General features: G+C 41.5%; 1 protein-coding gene across 3 annotated transcripts in view; it reads left to right on the forward strand.

Moving 5' to 3' along the window:
* The first annotated feature begins 8,462 nt into the window (after positions 1–8,462).
* Positions 8,463–20,272, forward strand: part of UGDH (UDP-glucose 6-dehydrogenase) — a 32,329-nt gene continuing 20,519 nt past the window's right edge. The window contains exons 1-2 of one of the 3 annotated variants that reach the window (XM_035005112.1): positions 8,463–8,743; positions 16,500–16,668. In XM_035005112.1, coding sequence (XP_034861003.1) covers positions 16,507–16,668 — 162 coding nt within the window. In that variant the 5' untranslated portion in view covers positions 8,463–8,743; positions 16,500–16,506. Of the gene's footprint in view, positions 8,744–9,157; positions 9,296–16,499; positions 16,669–20,272 lie in introns of those variants that run through there. The other 2 variants (XM_035005113.1, XM_035005114.1) reach the window with 2 other exon arrangements.

The raw sequence follows: 20,272 nt of genomic DNA on the forward strand, positions 1-20,272 counted from the left end.
CATTTACTTATCAAATACGGTACTTTACAGAACGCTGAAGTAAAAAGCAAATGAAATGTTTGTAAAAATGTAAAGTCCTAAATACTGTTATGTAAAGGCCCTCACCAACCCAACACACACACATACACACATACATACACATACACACTCTCCCTTTTCAAAACCTTAAGTTGTACAAAAACTGGATATTTATTTGGGAGGTACTTCCATTGAACTTCTATTGGAAGGAATTAACTCTACTAAGAATGGACAATGGCACTTTTAGGTCCGAGTCTGGCATAAGAAAAACATGAAAGATTAAAACATTAAATAGAGGGTGGGCGCCTGAGTGGCTCAGTCGTTAAGCGTCTGCCTTCCGCTCAGGTCATGATCCCAGGGTCCTGGGATCGAGCCCCGCATTGGGCTCCCTGCTCAGTGGGGAGCCTGCTTCTCCCTCTCCCACTCCCCCTGCTTGTGTTCCCTCTCTTGCTGTGTCTCTCTCTATCAAATAAATAAAATATTAAAAAAAAATTAACTAAATTGTCACAGTTTCCAGTCAAGATTTTAAAATCCTTGAAAAGTAAACTGGAAGGCAAATGCATTTTGACTAATAGGTGACTAAATCCATTGTCATAAAAGCTAAAGAGCAAACTAATTAGACTAATAGTTCTCAATTTTGGCTGCACTTTGAGAGCTTTAAAAACCTGGTGCTTTGGCCCCACACCTCAGAGATTCTGGTATGGGGTTTGACTTAAGCATCTACAGGTGATTCCAGTAGCAGCTAAGGGTAAGAACTGCTGGCATTAAGAATGCTAAACCTTGCGGCACCTGGGTGGCTCAGTTGGTTAAGCGTCTGACTCTTGATTTCTGCTCAGGTCATGATCTCTGGGTGGTGAGATCAAGCCCCGTGGTCCAGCCCCTGGCGAGCCCCGTCAAGCCCCACCTCAGGCTCTGGGGTCAGTGGGGAGTCTGCTCAAGATTCTCTCTCTCCTTCTGCCCCCCCCTTTCTAAAATAAATAAATCTTTAAAAAAAGAATGCTAAAGCTTGTGTTTAGTTCTAGAGATGAAAAACAAAACAAAAGCAAAAATTAATAATTTCTTTTATATTAGGTGATTTCTATATATGGGCAGGGAATTAAGTGAAATCTTAAATTCTCCTGCAGTAGAGTTATTTTTAATAATGATATTTCACAGTTTTTCCTGATGCTTAAAAATAATGCTTTTTTATTTTCTCAATTTTTTCTTGTGGGGATGAGGAAGGGAGATGTCATCCTTCTTCATGGATGGCCATAAAAGAAGCCTGTTCAGTTCATGAGAAGGCTCTATGTTTAAAAAAAAAGGGGGGGGCGCCTGGGTGGCTCAGATGGTTAAGCGTCTGCCTTCGGCTCAGGTCATGATCTCAGGGTCCTGGGATTGAGTCCCGCATCGGGCTCCCTGCTCCTTGGGAGCCTCCTTCTCCCTCTGCCTCTCTCTCTCTCTGTCTCTCATGAATAAATAAATAAAATCTTTAAAAAATAAATAAAATAAATAAAAGGAAGAAGGAAGGAAAGAAAAGGAGGGAAAGAAAAAGAAAAGAAGGAAGAGAGAAAGAAAAAACATGCTAAGGAAACAAACACCACTGTTAAAATAAGGAATAAAGGTGGGATTATTACTTTGTAAGGGCTTGGATCACAATTGGTTTTTTTGTTGTTGTTTGTTTTTTGTTTTAAAGATTTTATTTATTTATTTGACAGAGAGAGACACAGCGAGAGAGGGAACACAAGCAGGGGGAGTGGGAGAGGGAGAAGCAGGCTTCCCGCCGAGCAGGGAGCCCGATATGGGATTCGATCCCAGGATCTTGGGACTATGGCCTGAGCCAAAGGCAGACGCTTAACAACTGAGCCACCCAGGTGCCCCGGATCACAATTGTTAATAGGATAAATATTCATTCTTCACATAATAGACTACACCTTGCTTTAGGTATTCAGAACTCAAACTCTATCTTGTTGCTCCACTGACCCCTAGAGCAATGTTTCTCAAACGGCTGTTGTCCACCTGATGTTGTCCTTCTCTGCATTGTCAAAGATAGTTCACCACAATACTCACTGGGTCAGTGCTGGGGAGGTGGGGAAGGAAACATGGAGGGCTACCTGTTCATTTAAGGGTTTGTCCTGGAAGTTGTACATCTCCCTTCCATTCACATTCCATGAGCCAGAACTTGGTAACATGACCATACCCGAAAGAGGCTAGATGTAGTTGATGTTCATCCTGGAAAATACCTGCCCAGTTAAAATTCGGGAATTCTCTTACCAAATAAGTGAAGTGTGGCTGTTGGAGTCAGCTGGCAGTCGCTGCCACAGAGGAAAAACAATACTTATGTGTTGGCTATGACGATTTTAAGGTGCATACGACACATCGAAATGGAGCTCTTGAGTAGGTAGTTGGATAGAGACATACAGACCTAAGTAAGGTTCCATCATGAAGAGAGAGAAAAATTAAAAGCCAACAGAATACAGATAATATTTGCATAATCTTTGGGACTGGATAAAGTTACTTAAAGAGACAGTAAGGCACAGAAAAGAAGAAATCCCAGGGCTGGGACTCAGGGTACTGCAATATTTAGAGCTCTGGTTTAGAGGAACCAACACACTGAGAAGGAGCATCCAGTGAAAGAAAACCATGTCTGATAAGTCAAATCATGGGGACAGAGAATTGAACATTTTAGCAGAAAGGATTCACTGGTGAACTTGATAAAAGATGTTTTGGTGGAGTGATGGGGGTGAAAGCCCATCTGAAGTAGTTAAGGAAAGAACTGGGGGTACAGAGGGTGAGAAGTACAAGCAGTTCTTTGGAGGAGTTTTACAATGAATGGGGGCAGAGCTAGGGGCAATTACTTGAGTGGGTTTTGAGTCTGGGGTGAGAGGGAGATATTCTTACTGTTTTATTGAGATGGAAGAAAAGATTATCTACAGACTTGTTAAAAGATGCCCACAGAACCCCCTCTGCTTCCCCACAATGGTGTCACCTCTTTGTTGGCCTCAGCACCACTATCCTCATGTCTGAAAGGAAGACCCATTGAGATCTACATGTTTTTGCCAAGGCTCCCTCAACCCTGCCTTCCTATACTCTCCCTACACTCATGGCTTCACTATAATTGGCCTTAGAGATTATCATGATTAATCCAATCACATCCTATACCCCTGTTTGTATTGGTGTTCACTAGAAGTCCAAGACTCCCAGGTCATCACTCAGCCATCCCCCTTAACTGCTTCAATCTTATACCCTTCCTTATGCCTCAAACATCCTAAACTCAAAGGCCATCATCAGCAAAAGCCCCATACCTTCACCCTTTTTCTCTGAACATACCCTTCACCAAACTTGGCATCTCCTTATGCACACTGTCTCTCCCATTGCCCTCTCAAATGGGAGCTGTTGTCTTTTCCAGACCCTGTAACCAAAGAATGTTGAGGTAGAGTGAGCTTCTTCCCAGCTTCTCATTTTGGCTGCCAGGCTCTCCCTCTCTCCTTAAAACTTTCCAACTCTTTGAAAGCTCCTACTGGCAAAGCATTCCATCTTCCAAAGTCATAGACCCCTGGATCACTCCTCAGTTTAGCTCTGGACTTTCTGCCTGCCTTTTCAGCGCTTTTCCTGTTGTGACTCTTGGGGATATCAATATCCAAGTAGACAATTCAATACTCAGTCCCCTAACCGCTCCTCCAGCCATCTTATTTTCCACACAACTGCAGCCACCCACTCCCACTGGTATATTCTAGACCTGTAATTTCTAACTTTGCTGCTTGTATATTCCTAAAAGAATTGTGAAAAACTATGTATGGTCCTGCACATTTTTTCCTTTTAGATGTACGATTCCAAAAAAAAAAAAAAAAAGTGCAATGCAAAGCAATCTTGACACTCTCCCCTAATAAGAGTTCATATATATTCCTCCCACTTCAGTCACTTGCGCAGCTAACAATACCGTCGGTGTCATTTAATTCTTTTCACTCTATTTGGCCAAAATATACAAGGAGGCAGAAGGGGATCTAAGCCTTGATTTGTATCTTTTCACCTAAATTCACTTGGCCCCATCAGTGAGCACACCAAGTGGAATCTCTACTCCACATTCAAAATTACCTCCATTTGTTTTAATATAATTTTTGGGTAAAGACACCTAGTGACAGCAAGTGCACAATGCAGAAACTACAAGAGAATTTGCAAGACATTACACAACATTGGATAGCTCCAAAGCATTAAAACAATCACAACCCCAGCTGCTGTCCAGAGTGCCAGAATCCATGTGATTAAACAGCTTGGAAATGTTGGAGAGTGGCTCTGACTTCAGTCAATGCCTCACACATTTTAAGTTGACATTTAATATGGTCCTAGGTATAAGTGAGTTTAATTTTATTAATAAAAAGTATTAAACGGGCGCCTGGGTGATTCAGTCACTAGGCGTCTGCCTTCGGCTCAGGTCATGGTCCCGGGGTCCTGCTATCGAGTGCCACATCTGGTTCTCTGCTCAGCGGGAAGCCTGCTTCTCCCTCTCCCACTCCCCCCTGCTTGTGTTCCCTCTCTTGCTGTGTCTCTGTCAAATAAATAAACTCTTAAAAAAAAAAGTATTAAACATGTATAAAATGAGGACTACAGGGCGCCTGGGTGGCTCAGTCGTTAAGCGTCTGCCTTCGGCTCAGGTCATGATCCCAGGGTCCTGGGATCAAGTCCCACATCGGGCTCCCTCCTCGGGGGGAAGCCTGCTTCTCCCTCTCCCCCTCCCGCTGCTTGTGTTCCTGCTCTAGCTATCTCTGTCTCTGTCAAATAAATAAAATCTTAAAAAAAAAAAAAAACGAGGACTACAAGTGAAAAACATCTCTTAAGATTTGATATAACTAAGTTAAACTATTTTACTGAATAAACCTTTTAAATTTTCTCCATTTTATCCGATATCTTGAAATTTTATCCGATATCTTGAAAATTTTAGTAGAGTGCAATGTGAGGAGAACAATTCAGGTTCCGCAAAATACTCAGGTTGCTTTTTAACTTTTTAAATATTTTATTTATTTTTAAAGATTTTACTTATTTATTTGACAGCACAAACAGGGGGAGCGGCAGGCAGAGGGAGAGGGAGAAGCAGGCTCCCCGCTGAGCAGGGAGCCCGATGCAGGGCTCAATCCCAGGACCCTGGGATCATGACTTGAGCTGAAAGCAGATGCTTAACCAACTAGTTACTCAGGTGCCCTCAAGTTGCTTTTTAAAAGATTTTATTTATTTATTTGAGAGAGAGAGAGAGTGCACATGCTCAAGAGTGGGGCTGTTGGGGGGGGGGCGGTGGCGAGGAGCCGGGAGAGGAGCAAAGGGAGAGGGAAGAGAAAAGAATCTAAAGCAAACTCCATGCTGAGCACAATGCAAAGCTCTATCTCTCGACCCTGAGATCAAGACCTGAGCCAAAACCAAGAGTCGGACACTTAACTGACTGAGGCACCCAGGCGCCCCAATACTCAAGTTGCTTTTAAAAGAATCAAGGTCACTAATTCGTATGGCATCTTCTGTTTGGAATTCAGAATATCCCAACATAGGCCAACATGTGCTGTTTCTCTGGACTTCAGCCTTAGCAAAAATAAGTATAAAATGAAGAAAGATGGATTTGAGGTGTCTTTACTAACCACCATAGGGGACTTCCCCCAAACAATAATCCAATTTACTTCTTTGGTACTCAGGAGAAGTTTACCCCTGGGTAATGGATGGTAGTAAGGTTTTACTTGGGTGAAAGGTAAGCCTTTCTTTTATAAAATGGACTATTCTTAAGCATATCAATTTTGGGAAAGGGTACCTGTGGAAGTTGAGGAGCGGGAAATTGATTTCCTTAAATATATCTGTGCAAGGCAAAACTAAGATATATTGTCAGAAATCAGGATGGTGTCACCTTCGGTGTGTGTTGGGGGCGGGGGGGTGGAGGTGTTGGAGAACATTACCAAAGTCTTACTGCCTTTATTTCCTGATTATCTCTTGAATCCGTCCATTTCTCTGAATCTCCATGGCTACTACACTGGACATGCTATTTCTAATTCTTAATTACTGTAATTAGTTCTGAATTGTTCTCCTCACATTCACTCTTTTTATTCCTGTAACTACCCTCTTCATTTCCCCCAGTTAATTCCCATATTTCCTTTAGGAGTTCAATTATCACAACTTGAGGAAACATCCCTACCTACTATGTTAAATACTCCTATTGTATACTCTCATAAGACTATATATATCCCACCTTAATAAAGTTGTAATTTTACATTTATCTGTGTGATTGATGTTTCCCCATAGAATAAAATTTATAAAGGAAGGGAATGTATCATTCTTTACTCAGTTGTATTCCTAGTGACTAGCACGTAGGAACTACTTGGAGAGAAATACTTATTCAATGAATGAATCAATGTTTTTTAAGTTTGAAGAGGAACCCATGTATAAATTGAAATCGTACATGAAAAATTGATATATAAAGCAGATAAAAGTAGAACTGCTCTGATTTGGAGGAAAGGGGAGATAGATGTAGGAGGACCCAGAGCTCTGTTTTAACCTTCCACCCATCCACTCATTCTCTTTCCTCACAGAGTGACACACCACCAGAGAAACTTAGAGCTCCGTGAAACATAATTTGAAAATAATTCAAATCAAGCAGTTCTCAAGCTTTTTGTTCTCAGGACTCCTTAACACATTTAAAATTTGAAGGCCCAAAAAAGTTTTTTCATGTTGATTATAGCTATTGGTATTTACCTTATTAGAAATGAAAATTGACAAATTATGAAAAATACATAAATTCCTTAACACTGACAATAATAAATCCATGACATGAATAAGAATCACAGAAAAGTGGTTTTTATTATGAAGCTAACTGTAATAGGTAATTTAAATCTAAGTATATGCCAAGTTCAGAAAGATAACTATTATAGGACAGTGTTTGTCACATGTATTGCGATTACTTGTTCACTTCTCTCTCCTAATAGCCTGTGAGCTTTGGAAGAAGAACTTGGGCCTTAATCCGTTTTGCATCTTTGGTCTCTGGGATAAAGTCTAACACACAATAGGCACTAAATATTTGCTGGACAAATGAATTTACCTGCTTGGAATGTACAAACACTTACATATCATATCACACTTTCTACAATCTATAGCAAACTGTTGAATCAATATTCAACAGCTTTCTTAAAGTTGTCATGATCCTGTCAAGAAAACCATCATCTTGGGGCGCCTGCCTTCCGCTCGGGTTATGATCCCGGGGTCCTGGGATCAGCGGGCATAGGGCTCCCTACTCACCAGGAGTCTGCTTCTCCCACTCCTTCCCGCTCGTGCTCTGTCTCACCCTCTCTCTCAAATATTTAAAGAAAAAAAAAGAAAATCAACATCTCGGGGTGCCTGGTTGGCTCATTCGGAAGAGCATGGGACTCTTGATCTCCTGATGGTGAGTTGGAGCCCCATATTGAATGTAGAGATTAAATAAAACTTAAAAAAAAACCCATCATCTATGAGGCATTTTAATGTGTCTTTATAAACCCCTAATCACGTTCCTCATGACGTATTTAAAAATGGTCTTTGACTTCAAGTATAGATTATGTAACCTGATGTAATTCTTAATGAGGAACACAAAAAAAGTCATGACTGCTTTTCTCTTCTCAGATCTGAGACTTAAGATGACTTTGGAGAGAAGAAAGAGAACAGAACTGCCCTCCTCATTTAAAAAAACAAAAAAAAACCCAAACGGGCAGCGTCCATACATTGATGTTACTCTGCCGCATACACGGAACTTGTATGTTGCAAACTCTCAGCACTGACAACCCAGATCCCGAATTTGGCAGGAGTAGCCCTGGAAAATATGTCTGGAGGGCGTGTGTGTCATTTCTGCCCGGGATCAGGGCGGAGGCACTAACTGGTCCAGTCTCGACAAGACTCAGCATCCTACTGACGTGAGGCGCCTCCTTCCCAGAAGTGGCGAGGGAAGGATCTGACTAAACCTTGGGCCGCCGGCCCGCAGGACGTGGCGGGGGCTGGTGGTGGTAAGCCGCCGGGCGGTCTGACCCGCAGGGTCTAGGGGGCCGAAAGACGAGGTCGGCCGGAAAGGGGGCCGAGACCTTCCGGTCCCCTCGGGCCGCAGCCGGCCCAGTATCCCCGCAGGCCTAGATTATGGCCGACCTGGCGCGCCCGCGGTACCACCGCAGCGCTGACCGTCAGCGGGGGCCGGGACACAGGGAGGGAAGCGGGGCCAGACGACGAGACACCGGCTTCAGGCCGGGAAACTATTCCCGGCCTAGCGGCACCTGGAAACCCACCCCGGGGACCTCAGCCAACCTGCCGCGCACGCAGCCCCGCCCCGTGCCGCTCGCGGTAGGGGCGGGACCGCTGAGCTGGCTTGAGCGGATTCGCCCAGGGTCGGATAGGGGCGGGGCCTCCCCATCTAGCTACGATTAGCCCCGCCCCGACTCCCCGCCCTGGGGCCCGCAGGAAATAGGGGCGGGCCCGGGCCTACTGTGGCGGGAGGAGGAGCGGGGATGCGGCGGAGGGCAGAGTCCTGGAGGGCCTGGCTACGGGGGCATGAAGCCTCCGCCTTCTCGGGCAGAATCCTTTAAATACGGGCTCGGGCCCGGGACTCTGGGTGCTGTGCTTGGCAGCCTGAAGGAGGGGCGTGCGGTGAGGGGAGGTCAGGCGGAGCAGGACGAGAGCGCAGAAGCTGCTGCAGCGCGGCCCGTAGCGAGCTGTCCGAGCGGTCGGGATAGGAGCGGCCGCTGCGCTCGGTGCCTGGAAGTGGGTAAGCGCCTTCCTGGGGCTGGCCCTGCCGCCCCGTTGGGGAGGTCCCGGGTCCCGGTGGGATGTGCGGGGAGCGGGGCGGGGGAGTGCGCGCTGCTCCGGGTTGCGCCCTGCGCTCGGTCAGGGGCTCCCAGGCTCACGACCCTGGTCTCCTCCTTTGGACTCTGGGCGGGAATCGCCTTTGGGTCCGCTGCCCTGAGAATGGGATAGCGTGGGCTTTTTATTCTACCCTCGCGAGTCTTCCAGCCGCTTCTCTTTCTGCTTTTTCTCACTTTCTGACTTGAAACAAATGAGATTTTCCCAGGAAGCCGAACGTCCACCGAAGGGAGCGGTCCTCTGGTTAGGGACCCCATTTTGGTCTCAGAGTCCTGGTCTTTTGTTTGTGTTTAGTCTGCTCACCTGGGGAGCTGCTGCTTTCCTCCTGTCACTAGCCACCCTTCTTAAGAAACTAAAGAGAAAACGAAGCCAGAAAGCCCTTGAGGGCGAAATCCTGACATTCTATCGTGACATCTGTACGGGCTGTCCTGGAATCCATTGTTGACTGCCACACCATGTAATTGCTTTATTTCATGTCAGGGAAGGCCTTTCTTGGGTACTTCAGATCATGTTTGTGTGAGACCTTGAAAAATCATACTTCTTGGGACGCCTGGGTGGCTTAGTCGGTTAAGCGCCTGCCTTGGCTCAGGTCATGATCTCAGGGTCCTGGGATCGAGCCCCGCATGGGGCTCCCTGCTCAGCGGGGAATCTTTTTCTCCCTCTGCCTCTGCCCCTGCTTGTGCGCGCTCTCTCTCAAATGAATAAATAAATAATCTTTAAAAAAGAAAAGAAACAAGAAAAATCATACTTCTTATATATAGGAAGATAACTGAGTAGGCTTGAAAATTACGGTTTATTGAAAAGAAGGATTCACTGGTAGGGAGCTTTTCACAGATATACAGAGGAGTAGCTGTCCACTGACTGCCCTCAAAGACACAGTGAGTCTTTGAGTTTCTTCAAATCCCCTATGAAATGGAGAACAGTAGTCTGGTCTGTTTCTTCAGGGGGGTTCTGGAAATGAAAGAGCTTACTGTCTGCTCTGAGATGTGCTTGTTAGTACCGGACATCTAGTTAAGGTAAGTGATAGACAACCCTCATTGAAAGGATCTCATTTCTTCTCCCATTGCTGTACTCCTTTCTCAAACATTAAGTATGTAACTAATGAGCATACTTCATCTTCCCTCTTATTTACACAGCTTTATATGATGCCCTTTAGATATAACATTAACACTGCCTTTCTCACTGATAAAATATTTTTCCCCGGGTCAGGCATCTGTTAGTATTTAATTTTTGGAAATGACTGCGGTGATGTGTGAAGTTGATGTATCCAACTGCAACGTCCATTGCCTTAGCTACTGGGTAATTATGCCGAGTATACTGAAGAGGGGTGGGGATGGATGGATTATATTCAGCTTAGATTGTAATAGGACCTTCGATATTTGTTAGCCACATGTTCTAGGTTGAAATATTGATCTGAATTTATAAAATTTTAGATGAAGAGTAGTTTTGGAACAGTCTGGATTATTGAGATTTTCCCAAAATACAGAGGTAAAAACTCATTTCAAACTGACACACTCAGTAAGCAAACATTCCCATTTCCCTGACAGCACAACAGAAAATCAGAAGGTACATAAAAGTAGAAATGGAATATGGAATCAGAAGACATCTGTGTCAAAGTATATTACTAACACTAATGCTGTATCAAACTCCATAATAAAGATTGAAGATTTTATTGAAACTTGCAAGTGACAATTTATTGGGACTTGCACAGTACTTCAGTAATTTTCTCATTGTCATCTACAAGCCATGCTTCATGTGAAATAGCACCACAGGGACACCCCAAAACACATGTAAGTCTATAATATAGGTCCATCAATAGTTTACCTAGCTGCTGTATGTAAGGCAAGCTGAATACAGCCTGGCAATCAAGGTGGATAAGAAGTATTTCTGGAGGGGCGCCCGGGTGGCTCAGTCGGTTGACTGACTGCCTTCGGCTCAGGTCATGATCCTGGAGTCCCGGGATCGAGTCCCATACCCGGCTCCCCGCTCAGTGGGGAGTCTGCTTCTCCCTCTGACCCTACCCCCTCTCATGCTCTCTCTGTGTCTCATTCTTTCTCTCTCAAATAAATAAATAAAATCTTTGAAGAAAAAAAAAAAGAAGTATCTCTGGAAAGACATGCCAAAGTTCTACATAAAAAAGGGAGGCTGAAAGTATTCTGGACAGTTTCAGCAAAAATACAATGATCAGCCATCTGAGCTAAAGATATTCAAATAACAGTCTTCATCTCAAACAGGCCTTTATGGAGAGTTACTCATTCATTCAATTAGTATTTATTGAGAACCTACTATTCTAAGTGCTGAGGTAACAGCAACAGGTAAGAGCTGTTAGCCTGGGAGCACCTTATTAAATTATGAACTCCTTGAACCCAAGAGTTGTATTGCATAGACATTCAATCTATGTTTATATAAGAATGTTATAACTCTTGGCTCTGGGATTAAATGGTAACCCCAAAAGATCCTCTGGTCCAAAAATACTTTGAAATTTTACTTTTTAGGTATTCCAGATATACTGGTTGTAATTAGAGAGGTTGGCTAGCTGTTTAGTAAGGGTGTTACAGTGTGATAGTTCTTTAGGTTCATCACAGTTCAGACCTTCATCTTCAGCCTTGTGGATCTGGAAGGTAGATTTTTTTTTTCCCTTCATGGGCCCAGGGTTAATGAGACTTTAGATGTTAACTTAAAATGATTAAATTCGTAAGAGACTAATGGTTACACTCGAATGAAACTTTGATATTATAGTAGGGAAATTTTATTGCAGTACCTGGAATACTTATATCTCAAATTTGAGTCATCCCTTTCTATTATTATGATTCCTGGGAATCTGAATTCATAAGGGAGAGTGGAATCATCGCAAAGAATCTTCGGAGAACATGCCATCTGAGCACTGGGAAAGCCTATTCTTACCCCACCTCTCTGAAACCGAACACTTTTTTTTTTTTAAGATTTTATTTATTCATTTGAGATGGAGACAGAGAGAGCACAAGCAGGGGGAGAGGCAGAGGGAGAGGGAGAAGCAGGCTCCCTACTGAGCTGAGAGCTGGACGCAGGGCTCGATCCCAGGACCTGGAGATCATGAACTGAGCCGAAGGCAGACGCTTAACCATCTGAGCCACCCAGGTACCCCAACCAGAACACTTCTGACTTCCAGATTCTGTGTCACTCATCTCTAGACAGTGCTGAAATACATCATTTTTGTTCTTAACTCCCTCTTTCTGGGCTACAAGTTGATCCTCCCTTTTTTCTTCCCCTCCCTTTTAGCTAAACAAATGCTATTGATTGTTATGGTTACTTTCAATTATGTTACCTTTTTATTTTATTTTTTTTAAGATTTTATTTATTTTTGTGAGAGAGAGTGGGCGAGCGAGTACTAGCAGGGGGGAGGGGCAGGCAGAGGGAGAAGCAGACCCCCTACTGAGCACGGAGCCTGATGTGGGGATCGATCCCAGGACCCCAGGATCATGACCTGAGCAGAAGGCAGATACTTAACCTACTGAGCCACCCAGGAGCCCATGTTACCTTAAGTTATTAAATTATAGCCTCCTGAATAGTCATAGACATGCTTCCCTGAAAGGGGCATTTGAGACCCTTTAAATTCATTTCCACTCTACAAGACAGTTATTACCTCTTACCACTTCTTAATACCCATATCTTTATCCAAGTAGGCCAATCTCCTTACTTCTTTGGACTCATTTCTGAGTCCTTACTTATTCCTTTTTTTTCCCCCCATCTGGAATGCTCTCCCCCACCTACCTTTTCTTTCTGTATCCTACTTATTCTTTAGGCCAAGCTTAGATTCTGCATTTCCCTTGTTTTAGATACCTTCTTGTTTGTTTTCCCTCTAGACTTTCATACTCGTTTTGTCATTTGATTGATTATACTGCCTTATATGTTACTTGGGTGTGACTAACTCCTTTTCATCTTTTTTTAAGATTTTATTTATTTATTTATTTGAGAGAGGGAAAGAGAGAGAATCACAAGCAGTCTCTGCACTGAGTGAGCATGGAGCCTGACAAGGGGCTCCATCTCACAACCCTGAGATCATGAACTGAGCCAAAATCCAAAATCAAGTGTCAGACACTTGACCGACTGAGCCATCCAGGCACCCCTCCTTTTCATCTTTTAAGTCAGTCTACAAGTCACCTTCTCGGAGAGTCCTTCTTTAACTGTCCTGTCTACAGTAGTTCTTCCCCATAGACAGTCTCTCCCTCTCCACCTACGTGTTTATTTCCTTTATATGGAATGTATCACAGCTACCATTATTTTGTTTTGCGTTCTCCCACTAGAATATAACTATGTGAGAGTGGGAACTGTACCTGTCATGTTCACTATTGTATCCACAGTACCTAGAACATTAGTGGCTGTGACATAGTAGGGTGTTTAATAAATGTTTTTTAATTGAATTTTTCCCTAAGTAAATTGTTAAATTCTTGAGTGTCAGGGCCTATATCTATGGCCAGAATCTCTGCTGTGCCCACAGGTAGGATTGGGAATATTACTTTTTCATGAAAGAGAACAAGGGACTAGGCCTGAAGCAGTTGAAGCAATTTTTCGGAAACCTGATACCAAGCCCTTTCTACTGTAGAGGTGGGGCGAGCGGCAGCGAATGCTGGAGACACATCTATGGTAAGCTGCTCCAGGCTCAACTGTCCCCCAGGTGGGAGCTTTTCAGAACGTTCTCCTGAGCTTTAGTCGCTTGGCAATCCCAGTGCAGTCCTTTCCTCTAGCAGTGTCTCTTTCTCCTTGTGTATAGGGCACTTGAAGCCTGGCGAGTAGTAAGTCAGAACTGAAGTGTAGAAGAAGGGTGAAGAAATGGAAGATGAATGGTTGCCAAAATAAATTTTGTTAGGCTCAGTATTTTTGCTGCAGTGAATTTTGGAACCCTAAAAGTTTAATAGGAATATCATGTTTGTGTGGCGTCACAGGTGATATTAGGGAACTCTTAACCCATTTATTTAGATTATTAAAGAGAGATTCTACCCTGGGCACCTGGCTGGCTCAGCTGGCAGAGCATGCATCTCTTGGTCCCAGGGTCATGAGTTCAAGCCCCACGTTGGGCATGGGGCCTACTTAAAAAAATAAATAATTAAAGAGGATCTAACAGATTTAGCATGGTTTTAATATTTCCTGGTAAGTACATCCACACAATGGAATACAGTGTAACTGTTTCTAAAAGGGAGAGAGTTCTACCGGAAACAGAAAAAAATTAAAATAAAAAATAAAAAGAGCAAGAGAGAGGGGGGAAATAGACAGGTCTTAAGAATACATTAAGTGAAAAAAGCTGAGTGTTGATAATAAATTATAGTATTCTACCTATTGAATTTAGAAAGAATGGATTATTAAGATATATACATGTATTTACTTGTACTTTATAAGAAACACTGGAAGGATACACAAGTAATTAATAAAGGGTTGCTTGTGGAAGCAAGGTAGTGGGTAGCCAAGAGATAAGGATGGGGTAGACTTGAGGCTTCTTACTGTATACTTTGTTATACAGATTTAATTTTGAACCATATGAATTTATTACCTATTCAAAACAAAAACTAAATTTTATTTTATTTTATTATTGTTTTTAAAGATTTTATTTATTTATTGGACAGAGAGAGAGTGAGAGAGCACAAACAGGAGAAGGGGAAGCAGGCTCCCCGCTGAGCAGGGAGCCCAACACAGGGCTCGATCCCAGGACCCTGGGATCATGACCTGAGCCGAAGACAGATGCTTAACTGAGCCACCCAGAATCCCACAAAAACTAAATTTTAAAAATTTCTTTTTATGTATATCACTGAGAATATTGCTTTCTTTTGTAGAATCAATAGATTCCAAATTTTGCTCATATTTACTGTTTTACCAAATTTCTATTTTTTTATAAAGTTTTTGAAAGGTCATTAGAGATTAGACTTTGAATTGATATCTGCTAAACATGACCACTGAAGATTGATTTATAAGCTGACTTACTTGTTTCCTAACACAGACCAGGATACTTGTATGGGTTATTCAGCTTATTCTCTTCCAGTAGGGAAGTCTACCCAGAAAACCAGTGATTAGAACATTGATTAATACAGATTCAGACTTAAGGAAACTGGATCATCTTAATTATGTGGCTTGTGTATCTTTTTTCACAATAGGGTTGTACTTGCCAAGCATTATACCTTCTCTGACCCATGCAGGAGTATACTAACAAGTTCTTAAACTCTTTGATTACCATTTTTCTTCTCTTTGGAATCCATGAATGGGTTAGATTAGATGATGTTTGAGATCGGTCTTGGTAAGGACTAAAATTCTAAGAATCTGATCAGTTTGACAGTTCTAGTTCTCATTATAAAGAATAAACTTACATTCATATATATATATCAGTACCTTGTCGTTTGGATTAGTGTGAATCAGTTCACCTAAATGACTTTTGAAAACCCATCAAAATCTGTGTAACAGCTTTGCTAAATACAGAAATTACTTTCCTTTAGCCATCTCATAGTTTCCGATTAAAGTTGTAATAGTTTAAGATCACTGTCAAGTACCTAAAAATAAACTGCTGAAGCCAAATTGTATAGGGAATATAATCACAGAGGCCACTTCTGGACTTTCAAGCTATTCTTATTATCTGTCATGTTAGTCTAAACCTGCCATGAGGGGCGCCTGGGTGGCTCAGTCATTAAGCGTCTGCCTTCAGCTCAGGTCACGATCCCAGAGTCCTGGGATCGAGCCCCCCATCGGGCTCCCTGCTCAGTGGAAAGCCTGCTTCTCCCTCTCCCACTCTCGCTGTGTCTCTCTCTCTGTGTCAAATAAATACAATCTTTAAAAAATTAAAAAAAAAAATAAACCTGCCATGAGGCTGACCTTTGTACACCAGCATTTATTTAAGCAAGAATTGCACTCGTTGTTCACCCTTGAGTTTTTCCTCAGCAGTCAAAGTTATCCTAGTGGCCTGGGAGACCTAAGTAAGGTTTTATTTTGCTTCTTGAATTTTTGAATATTAGATCATTATAATCTTTGTGACACTTCTTCAGTAATATCAGTTACTTTTTTTTGTCCATGTTTTATGTTAGTGCAGCCGAGAACGGACATTTCAATTGGAATGTTATATATTATCACTCTTCTAATAATTTTTTTTTAAGATTTTATTTATTTATTTGACAGAGAGACACAGCCAGAGAGGGAACACAAGAAGGGGGAGTGGGAGAGGGAGAAGCAGGCTTCCTGCGGAGCAGGGAGCCCGATGCGTGGCTCGATCCCAGGACCCTGGGATCATGACCTGAGCTGAAGGCAGATGCATAAGGGCTAAGCCACCCAGGCGCCCCTCTTTTAATAATTCTTTTTTTTTTTTTTTTAAGATTCCATTCATTTATTTGAGAGAGAGAGAATGAAAGAGAGCACATGAGAGGGGGGAGGGTCAGAGGGAGAAGCAGACTCCCTGCCGAGCAGGGAGCCCGATGCGGGACCCGATCCAGGGACTCTGGGATCATGACCTGAGCCGAAGGCAGTCGCTTCATCAACTGAGCCACCCAGGCGCCCCATCTTTTAATAATTCTTAATGAGTATGAGTGCAGGCAATCTTTCCAGATTATCTGTCACCTTGACAGTTTTTATAAAGCATGATAAATATGCAATATGATTTCTTTAAATTTTCTGTTTTCAATGGTAGAACAGTCTTACTGCTTCCTTTCTAGTTTAATCATGTTTGAAATTAAGAAGATCTGTTGCATTGGTGCGGGCTATGTTGGAGGACCTACATGTAGTGTCATTGCTCATATGTGCCCTGAAATCAGGGTAACAGTTGTTGACGTCAATGAATCAAGAATCAATGCATGGAACTCTCCTACACTCCCTATTTATGAGGTAAACCATTTTAAACAACTCTTTGTTCTTACGTTCTTTGTTTTCTTACTGTTTTTGTTAAATAAATTGCTATTAATGTAAAAATCTATGACTGCAACTGAAAAGGAATTAAATGGGAAATCTAGATACACAATGTTGTGGACATTACATTTATAATTATGTCAAGTATGCCCAGGGAAAATGACTGGGAAGAAATGTATTAGAATATTAATGATGGTTGTATTAGTGCAGTGAGAATATGGGTAATTTTTTCTCTTCTCTGTTTTCTAGTTTTGTTAATATGGTTACCATATTGTAATAGTAAAATTTTAGAAAGGTATTCTGTACAAAGAAAATAATAAAACTGTGGATGTTTATAATACTAATCCATATAAGTCCATTATATTTGGGTGTAATTGTACTGTACTTATATCAGGTAAAACGTGAGTGGATAAATGATGTCTTTTATATCTAGTGCTTAGTATCACAAATTTGTTTAATTAGAATTTGAAAATTCCTGTGAATTTAGATAATATATAGTTAGGAAAATGTTCTTCCAACTATTTTATTAAGATATGTGGATCCCATTTTTAAAAATTCACTATAAAATGAGTTCATGATATTATGCTTTTGAAACCCAACAGAGAAGCCTTTGAAAATTTGATGGTGGCATTTTTTTTCCAATATTAATATATTCTTTTTTTTTTCCTTCAGGAAAGCTTTGTTATTTGTAAGACTGTTATCAACCATAGTCTCTCTCTCTCTTTCTTTCTTTCTTTCTAAGATTTATTTATTTATTTTAGAGAGAGAGTGTGAGCAAGGGGAGGGACAGAGGGAGAGGGAGAGAAACTCAAGCAGACTCCCCACTGAGCAGGGAGCCTGACTCAGGGCTCCATCTCACCACCCTGAGATCATGACCTGAGCCAAAATCAAGAGTTGGTTGCTTAATCATAGTCTTCAAATGTGTTAGTCCTTTGGAAGGGAAGTCTCAACCAGTTTTATAGGCATATGAAATATAGAAATCCATGAAAAAGCACCCACAGAGTCGTAGCTACCCAACATCATGGATACATTCCTATCTGAATCAGACTTTGCATAAAAAAAAAAAAATCTCTATGTGTGTGGTAGCTTCTGTTTGTGCTTTACCCTTTCTTTTTCTACCAGATGAGCCACCCATAATAGTTCTTTAAAGATATTTATTTATTTATTTATTTATTTATTTATTTATTTATTTGAGAGAGACAGAGCGGTGGGAGGGGCAGTGGGGTAGGGAGAGAGACAAGCAGATTCTGCACTGTGGAGTCCAACGCAGGCCCTATCCCATGACCCTGAGATCATGACCCAGCCAAAACCAGGAGTCTGTTGCTTCACTGACTGAGCCACCTGGGCGCCCCCCAACCCCATAATAGTTCTTTAAATTACTTTAGTGCTGTAGCATTTCTTTTCCTGTTATAACATTACTACTAGATTTGGTTTTGGAGAATTAAAAAAAATTTTTTTGGAAAGATAACTTAATAAAAGAGTTTTATAAAAGGGCTGCATGTCATCTGAAATCCTGTAAGCCATATTTATATCCAATCATTCAGTAACTAATTCTGCCAGCAGTGTACTCTAGTCTTCAGAAACAAAGGGCACTTATCAGAATGGCTAAAATTATTAATACTGACAATACTAAGTGTTGGCAAGGATTTAGAGCAATTGGAATTTTACACAGTGCTGCCAGAATGTAGTCTGGTATAGACACTTTCAAAAGTGCTCGGCAGTATTTACTGAAGCTGAAAATCTGTGTAGTCTGATCCAGCAATTCCACTTGTAGGTATATATCCAACAGAAAGGCATACCTAGGTGCACCAAAAGACAGGTATTAACAGTACTATTCATTGTAGACTTAAATAGGAAACAACCTAAATGTTAATCGGCTTTGGAATGGATACATAAATTATAGCATAATCCTGCAATGAAATTCTATACTGCATTGAAAATCAACGAAACTACTCCTACATGCAAGAATATGGTTAAATTCTCCCCAAAATAATGTGCTGTCAGACATAAAGTAGTCCATGTTGTATAATTCTACTTGTATAAAGTTCAAATATAAGCAAATTGATCTCTGATGATAGAATTCAGCATGGTGTTAATTTGAGCCATGGTGGTGACTCGGAGAGGGCAAACTGCAGTTTCTGATTTACAGTTAATGTTCTAATTCTTATTACAGATAGTGGTTACACAAGCGTGTTCACTTTTGAAAATTGAGCTACACACTTTTCTATATTAATGTATATGCAATTTTATGTATTTTTGTTTTATTTCAATAAAAATTAGCTTACAAACCAAAAACAAAGGTATCCTGAATTGGAAAAAATGCAAACTAAGGGCACCTGAATGGCTCAGTGGGTTGAGTGTCTGACTCTTGGTTTTGGCTCAGGTCGTGAGCCTGAGCTCAGTGGTGAGACTGAGCCCAGAGTGGGGGAGTCTGCTTGAAGATTCTCTCCCTTTGCCCCTCCCCCCACTCACATATGCGCTCACGCTCGTGTGCTCTCTCTCTCTCTCTCTCTCCCTAAAATAAATAAATAAATCTTAAAAAATACAAACTATAATGTATTGGAATTAGACATTTTTCTTGGAGAAAACAAAAAAATCAGTTGGCCAGGCATGTTCCCTGGCCAGATTCTTATTGTTGGTATTACTATTTACATTGATTGACATCTGAAACTCTTGCTAAGACTTCAGTGCTTTATTTTATTTATTTATTTATTTATTTATTTATTTATTTATTTATTTAAAGATTTTGTTTATTTGACAGAGAGAGACACAGCGAGAGAGGGAACACAAGCAGGGGGAGTGGGAGAGGGAGAAGCAGGCTTCCCGCGGAGCAGGGAGCCCGACGCGGGGCTCGATCCCAGGATCCTGGGATCATGACCTGAGCCGAAGGCAGACGCTTAACGACTGAGCCACCCAGGCGCCACCTAAGACTTCAGTGCTTTAAATTTAAGATCGTATGTTCTACATTGACATTGAATCCAGCTGGGATATATAGTTAGATTGAGAGAGTTAAGATCTAAAATAATTTCTTTTCCATATCATACTTGTTTTTTCTCAATAACCTATCTTTTATAAACAAAGACACAGAAGTATTATATTTCATACTTTTATTTCATAAGTAAATTTTTTCTTCTTTAAATCTCTTTATAAAGAATATAAAAGATTTGAAAGTCTAGCTGGCACTGTCCTCACTAGAGTCAATGTCTGAGTTTTCAAAACCCTGAAATCTCATAATTGTGTTGGTTTTATTTAATGGTTATAACTTATTTTTATCTCTCTCTCTCGCTGTCTTTTTTTTTTTTAGTAAGTAATCTCTACACTCCATGTGGGGCTTGAACTCACAACCCCCAAATTAAGAGTGGCATGCTCTTCCAACCGAGCCAGCCAGATGCCCCTATCTCATTTTTAATATGTTAATTCCAGGAAATTAGACCATTAGCAGCTATTTTAGTTTTGCACTATTTAGTGTAGCGTACAAAAGAAATGAAATCTTTTTCCAAAACCCACTGGCTTTGGAGGTTAAAAACATGGCACTGATACTTTAAAATTCTAGAAGGAATCATCTTAGTAAGTAGAATGATTT

Source organism: Mirounga leonina, unplaced genomic scaffold, assembly GCF_011800145.1.
Source record: "Mirounga leonina isolate KUSES-001 unplaced genomic scaffold, KU_Mleo_1.0 Mir_129, whole genome shotgun sequence".
NCBI classification, from domain to species: Eukaryota; Metazoa; Chordata; class Mammalia; order Carnivora; family Phocidae; genus Mirounga; species Mirounga leonina.